The following is a 7,715-nucleotide window of genomic DNA, read 5'->3' as shown; positions in this document are numbered from 1 at the left end:
TTTTTTTTTTTTTTTTTTTTTTTGGGGTTTTTTTTTTTTTTTTTACTTAGTCCAGACCTAAGGGTCAGGATCGTCACTATCACTGTCTTTCCACCTCCACATTTTGTCCTACTGGAAAGTCTTCAGCGATAACATCACACAAGGAGCTGTCATTTCGTGTAATAATGCCTTCTAATATAGCTCTTGAAGGTTCTGCCTGAGGCCGTTCTACAGCTTTTTTTCTTAAGTAAAAGGAGTACACTCCAAAATAATGATAAAAATTATAGTATAGGGCCGGGAGCGGTGGCTCAAGCCTGTAATCCCAGCACTTTGGAGGCCGAGACGGGTGGATCACAAGGTCAGGAGATCGAGACCATCCTGGCTAATATGGTGAAACCCCCGTCTCTACTAAAAAATACAAAAAAAAAAACTAGCCGGGCGAGGTGGCAGGCGCCTGTAGTCCCAGCTACTTGGGAGGCTGAGGCAAGAGAATGGCGTGAACCCGGGAGGCAGCGGAGCTTGCAGTGAGCTGAGATCCGGCCACTGCACTCCAGCCCAGGCAACACAGCGAGACTCCGTCTCAAAAAAAAAAAAAAAAATTATAGTATAGTAAATATATAAACCAGTAACATAGTCACTTATTATCAAGAGTTATGTACTGTGCAAGAGTGTATGCAGTATACTTTTGTATAGTACATATAATTGGGAGTACACTGGGTTTGTTTATACCAGCATCACCACAAATATGTGAGTAATGCACTATGTTGCGCTGTGCTATGACATCACGACAGCTATGACATCATTTTCTCAGCTCCATTATAATCTTATGAGACCACTGTCACATATGTGATCTGTTGTCATTATGCAACGATATGACTAAAGTGGACTCACATAACTAATTCTCAACAGAAACAATTATAATATGCATCCCTTGGGCCTAGATTTTTGTTCCTAATACTATTCTCCACTAAAAAACTACAAGTCCTTAGACAGTAGCCGATTTCATACCTTGGGGCAGGGAGAATTTTAAATGGGCCTGAAAAATAAAACTTTTGCCAAAGAGCATAGAGCTCTGAAAGGTTTTGAGATGTTATTTAAAAGGACTCAGAAGCCAGCTGACAAGGGGCTCCCATGAGCCAAACTACGACAACTTGAACACTAGGAAAAAATGTTTAATTATAACTAACTGAATTATAATTAGCTAATTATGATTAACTAAAACAAGTCTGCAAAGACCTGATTATGTGATTCTCAAGAAAAAAGAAGTTTCTCTTCTCCTCAAGTAACTAGCACTTCACTCAAGTTTATTTTATTCATATAAAAAATGCACAGAGACTGGTAACAGCCACCACCTACAAAAGATGAAATTTTCTCGGCTGGGTGCGGTGGCTCATGCCCGTAATCCCAGCACTTTAGGAGGCCAAAGCAGGTGGATCACGAGGTCAGGAGTTCAAGACCAGCCTGGCCAAGATGGTGAAACCCAGTCTCTACTAAAAATACAAAAAAATTAGCCGGGTGTGGAGGCGGGCACCTGTAATCCCAGCTACACAGGAGGCTGAGGCAGAGACCTGCTTGAACCCGGGCGGCAGGTGAGATAAAGTGAGTGCAGTGAGCTCAGATAAAGATGAAATTTTCTTAACATAAAATATTACCAAATAAGGTTTCTTATTACTTTCCCAATGGCTACTCCTAGATTACTCATTCCCATCCACCCACCATGGTAGGAGATTAATCTTAATTAGTATTCTTTTCTTTTTTCTGAGACAGGATCTCACTCTGTCGCCCAGACTGGCGAAAGTGGTGCGACTGATTACAGGTCACTGCAACTGGTGTCTCCTGGGATCAAGCGATCCTCCCACCTCAGCCTCCTTAGTAGCTGGGATCACAGGGGCACACCATCATACCCAGCTAATTTTTGTATTTTTTTGTAGAGGCGGGTTTTCGCCATGTTGCCCAGGCTGGTCTCCAACTCCTGAGCTCAAGCGATCCACCCACCTTGGCCTCCCAAAGGTCCAGGGTTACAAGTGTGAGCCACCACGCCCAGCCTAATACCCTTCTATTACTACAAATCATTAAGTAAGCATGTCAAGGCACAGCATTTACAGGGAACAAGAGAACCTTCAAATAAACCCTGGAGTCTTGAGACACACATAGAGAGGTTAAACCCTTGCAGCAAACTTGAATTTGCTTTTAAATGAACTAGAAATTTATGGAACTCTCTCTGTCTGCGTTTATTTGCAGGTTAGTGGTTGTAACAGTTATTCTTTCTTTCACTGTTCTTGCCCTATGTTCACTATGTTCCCTAAAAGAACTGGACAATGGCCTTTCCAAGGACAAAGACAAAACAAAGACTAATACACTTGGCTGTATTAACTTTAGTAAAAGGCCGGGTTAAAAAAAATAGTTTTCTGCTCCTATTAAAACATTTCTCTAAACTGTATTTGCCTTGACATTTCGTAGGAGACAGCATGAGAAGAGAGACCATGTGTGGGGCTTACTACTCTCAGAGAAGGAAAAAAATGCCAGGAATTTAGTTTTGTTGTAATGTTTTAAAGTTCCAAGAATAGCAGGTAGCTTAGAAAACATAAAAAATGAAAATTCAAGAACACAATACTGCTTCACTTAGTGAATCCAATTCCTCCTATGTCCCTAGAAGTATTCTTGGCACTGGGGATAAATGAGTTAACAAGACAAATCCCCTGACTTCATAAAGCTTACATTCTAGTGTGGAAAGCATACAATAAGCCAATATGGAATTTAACGTCCTATCTGTTAAGTACTAAGAGGAAAATAAAGCAGGAGAAGACAAAGTGACAAGTGTTACTTTTTAGAAAAGTTTGTCAGGAAAGGTCTCTGGGAAAACTGTAACTGAGCAGAGACTTGACTGAAGTAAGGCAATAAGCTGTATGAATACCTGAGAAAAAATTTTTCCAAGCAAAGAAGACAAAAAGTGCAAACGCATAAGAAAGGAGTATGTTTGGTGGGCTCCACGAAAAGCCAGGAGGCCAGTAGGGATGGAGCCTAGTGAACAAGGGAACATAAGACATGGTTATACAGGTGGCCACGGTCAGATCAATGAAGTACGAAGACAGTGGTACTGTATGAACTCTGAATTTTATTCTAAATATCACTGGAGTCTTTGGATGGTTGACAGAGGGATTCACTTTGAATTCGGAAGGATGTGTGGGACAAGAGTAGAATGAAATGAAAAGGAAAGGAGCAAGACCAGTTAGGAAGCTGTTGCAGCAGTCCAGCAGAATGGTAGTGTGAAGTTCTGGAATAACAGCAGTGGAGGGGCCAAAGTAGTTGAATCCAGGATATACTGGGTAGGCAAAGCCCTCTAGTGGGCTGGATGTCTAAAATGTGAAAATGTGAAATGTGAATCTCTAAAATGTAAAATGTGAAAATGTGAAATCAAGAAAGATTCTATCTTTTCAAACCTGAACAGCATACAATGGCAATATACCAGAGGTGGTAACAATGGAAAAGAGGGTTTCAGGATAACAACAAAAATTTCCAGAGAGGACACATTAAATATGAGATCCTCTTCAGACATCTAAGAGGAGATGTTAAGAAGCAAGCTAAGGTCCGGGCGCAGTGGCTCAAGCCTGAAATCCCAGCACTTTGGGAGGCCGAGACGGGCGGATCACGAGGTCAGGAGATCGAGACCATCCTGGCTAATCCGGTGAAACCCCGTCTCCACTAAAAAATACAAAAAACTAGCCGGGCGAGGTGGCGGGCGCCTGTAGTCTCAGCTACTTGGGAGGCTGAGGCAGGAAAATGGCGTAAACCCAGGGGGCGGAGCTTGCAGTGAGCTGAGATCGGGCCACTGCACTCCAGCCTGGGTGACAGAGCGAGACTCCGTCTCAGGAAAAAAAAAAAAAAAAAAAAAAAAGCAAGCTGAAAGATACAGGTTGTGTTCAAAGCAAGAAAGAGCTGGTGATGTAAGTTTAGAGTCATTAGCATTTAGATAACACAATAATAGCGCAAAAATAAATAATAAGCCATCAAACTGAATAAGACCACCTAATACATAAGATGAGTGAAGAGAATGAGGAAAAACCAGTGAAGGAGGAGTAGGAAAAAAAAAAAACCAGGAGAATGCAGTGACCTCAAAGTCAAGTTTAAAAAAAAAAAGTTTCACTCCTGAGAGTGGTTAACTGTGTGAAATGATCCTGAAAGGTTAAGGAGGATGAAGACTAAAAGTTGGTTTAGGCAATATGAGATAATGACATTGACAAGAGTAATTTTAGTAGAATGTGAGGAAGAAAGCTTGATTAGAGTGGGTTCCTGAGAAAATGGTGAAAAATAAGTAGTAATCATGGGTATAAATAACTCAAGGATTTTTGCTATGATGAAGCAAAGAAGCTGTATAGTACCTAAAAGGGGATGTCAGATCAAGAGAGCTATTTGTGTTGAAAGGGGGTGGTTCTGCAGCAACCTCCTTATGCTAATGAAATAAATCCTGGAGAGGGAAAAGTTATTGATGCAGGAAAGCAAGGACAACTGCAGAACCAAATCCATAATACGTGAAAGGGGACACAATGTAAGACACAAGCAGAGGAGCTGGCCTTACCCACAGACAGTCTTTATCCCATTTTACCAGGACAGAAACTACAATATATGGTTAGGGATACAAGCAAGAAAATAGATTTGATGGTGGATGAATATGGAACTTCTTTTCTAATTGTTCCTTATTTTTTATTTTTTCACTGAAATAAGCAAGATCCATCCCTAAAGAATCAAAAATGAGAAGAAGTGTTGGAAGTTTCAGGAGAAAGAAAACGTGGTGAAATAATCATCTTCAATAATCAAAGGGCTGGGCACGATGGCTCACACCTATAATCCTAGCATTTTGGGAGGCCCAGGTGGGTGGATCACCTGAGGTCAGCAGTTTGAGGCCAGCCAGGCCAACATGGTGAAACCCTGTGCTACTAAAAATACAAAAATCACCAGGCATGGTGGCGGGTGGCTGTAATCCCAGCTACTCGGAAGGCTGAGATAGAAGAATCACTTGAACCTGGGAGGCAGAGGCTGCAGTGAGCCAAGATCACGCCACTGCACTCCAGCCTGGGCAACAAAGAGCGAAACTCCGTCTCAAAAAAAACACAAAATTTAAAAAAATAATCAGGCCGGGCATGGTGGCTCACACCTGTAATCTCAGCACTTTGGGAGGCCGAGACGGGTGGATCACAAGGTCAGGAGTTCAAGACCAGCCTGGCCAACATGGTGGAACCCGTCTCTACTAAAAAATACAAAAATTAGCCAGGCTTGGTGGCGTCTGCCTGTAGTCCCAGCCCAGGAAGGAGACTGAGGCAGGAGAATCACTGGAACCCAGGAGATGGAGGTTGCAGTGAGCTGATATCACGCCACTGCACTCCAGCCTGGGAGACAAGAGTAAGACTCCATCTCAGAAATAATAATAATAGTCACAATAATAATAATCAGAGCCAGACACAGTGGCTCACACCTGTAATCCCAGCACTTTGGGAGGCGGGTGGATCACCTGAGGTCAGAAGTTCGAGACCAGCCTGGCCAACATGGCAAAACCCTGTCTCTACTAAAAATACGAAAGTTATCCAGGCATGGTGGTGTATGCCTATAATCCTAGCTACTTGGAAGGATGAGGCAGGGAGAACTGCTTGAAACCGGGGGGTGGAGGTTGCAGTGAGCCAAGATCACACCACTGTATTCCAGCCTGGGCGACAGAGCAAGACTCTATCTCAAAAATAACAACAATAGGCCAGGTGCGGTGGCTCACACCTGTAATCCCAGGACTTTGGGAGGTGAGGTGGGCAGATCATGAGGTCAGGAGATCAAGGCCATTCTGGCTAACACGGTGAAACCCCATCTCTACTAAAGATACAAAAAATTAGCTGGGCGTGGTGGCAGGCGCCTGTAGTCCCAGGTACTCGGGATGCTGAGGCAGGAGAAAAGCGTGAACCCGTGAATCCGGAAGGTGGAGCTTGCAGTGAGCCGACATCACACCACTGCACTCCAGCCTGGGCAACAGAGCAAGACTCTGTCTCCAAAAAACAAACAAACAAACAAACAAACAAACAAACAAACAAACTAAAGCTTCAAAAAGTCTTTTCACTAGTAAAAGTAACAATACATAGGATAGAAAAAATATGAAAAAGAACAGAAATTATATAAATTCAAGTTTAAAGTAATATAGTAATTAATGAATGTGCACAAAAGGGTGAAATTTAGGATTCTGAACTTTCAAGCATCATTTTGTTACTCTAACTAGACCTTATTGGAAAGAAAAGAAACTACAGATTATTTGAAGGCTTTCCAAGAATTATACCTATATAATAGCAACACATCTGACAACCATAAGAATTTCTGGGAAAATGTATTTTAAAATATGTAACAATTTTTAACTTTTCTCATCTCTTAACTGTATGATATTCTGTAAGCATCAAGATGATACTCAACTTCAGAGACAAAGTCTATCACTGTGTCTAAACTCTATCAACTATTGAAAACTTGACCAATGAGAGACTATCTCCTACAGGTATCCTCTAAATACAGTATGAATCCTAGTCCCTTTGATAACTTACCACTGACCTGTAAATTCTGGAAACTGCTTTGGGCAACCAACTCCAGCCACCTTTTAGCAGATGTACAACACACAACAGCTTATTTAAGGGCACCTAAAAGTCCAACAGACCAGAAACTATTTGGTCTAGTTTGGCCTAGCCTCTCACAACATTAATTCCACAATGAAACATACTACTTTTTTCAAAACACATATTAACAAAATAAGCTTTAAACAAACACTAGATGGTTCACAGGCCAGAATATACTATGAGCAATCATACTAACAGCCTGGATTACTGTTTCTCCCAGTCTCTATTTCCTTGATAAAACATTTATCTTCAGATATGAAATAATTATACTAAACGAGGGCTTAGGGGAAAAGAGAGACACAGAGCTCAGTCTTTTACTGTCATTAGTTATCAAAACTACTTAGGCAGATGAGACACTTAAGAGTTCAGTATAAAAACAAATGCTTAATACAGAATATTGTTATATAGATGCTACATGCAGTGCATAGACATATGCAACGTATCATATACATTCTTATAAACTCTTGAGTTTTGATACCTGTTTCCACAATCGTTTCTGTTTCTGTTGTCTCCAGCCCATCCATGCTGTCCTCATCTTCCACTGCAGTTTTTCCCCTACTTCGAGGTCTACAGGGGAAAAAAAAAAGTACATAGAGTTAAATGTTAAATTTTAAGGCTTAGACTTATATTCAACATAAAGCACAATTTGAAGGTATACAAAATAAATATTTTGGGCATTTTTCCAGCATTTTACCATATCAAGTAGAAAATATCAGCGTTTACAATCATTTTCTCCCTTAAATCCAGCACTTCCTTATACTCTAAATGTGAGGACAGACCAACATGAATATAATTGTGTCCTCATAATTCACTTAAGAATTCCTCACTCTGGTTTTGCCCCTCTTTTAGATAACATTCTGATGTCTCCTTCTGTCTACAGTAGTGGCTTTTAACTACATAATGGGTTCTTTACAAAGTTCACATATCAGTTTTGACTTCTACGTTTAATAAAGTTGATGCGAAATGACCAGATATATGTATTTTTAAAAGCTTTGTAAAGGGTGCTTTTGGTGACTGTGATGCAGATGACTAAAAAGCAAAATTTTAAAATTAAGCACGATTATAATCATATCCACCTTACAACATATAATTATGTATTAT

At 40.8% G+C, this 7,715-nt stretch overlaps 1 protein-coding gene across 5 annotated transcripts in view; it reads right to left on the bottom strand.

Moving 5' to 3' along the window:
* The window catches only part of KMT2C (lysine methyltransferase 2C), a 233,321-nt gene extending 226,146 nt beyond the window's left edge, over window positions 1-7,175 (bottom strand). For 4 of the 5 annotated variants that reach the window (XM_017863662.1, XM_017863658.1, XM_017863659.1 and 1 more), the window contains exon 1: window positions 7,093-7,175. In XM_017863662.1, coding sequence (XP_017719151.1) covers window positions 7,093-7,138 — 46 coding nt within the window. In that variant the 5' untranslated portion in view covers window positions 7,139-7,175. The remainder of the gene's footprint in view (window positions 1-7,092) is intronic. The other variant, XM_017863661.1, reaches the window with a different exon arrangement.
* Between the last annotated feature and the right edge of the window lie 540 nt (window positions 7,176-7,715).

Source organism: Rhinopithecus bieti, unplaced genomic scaffold, assembly GCF_001698545.2.
Source record: "Rhinopithecus bieti isolate Rb0 unplaced genomic scaffold, ASM169854v2 scaffold_70550, whole genome shotgun sequence".
In the NCBI taxonomy this organism is placed as follows: domain Eukaryota; kingdom Metazoa; phylum Chordata; class Mammalia; order Primates; family Cercopithecidae; genus Rhinopithecus; species Rhinopithecus bieti.
This window is presented reverse-complemented; position numbering and strand designations above follow the sequence as displayed.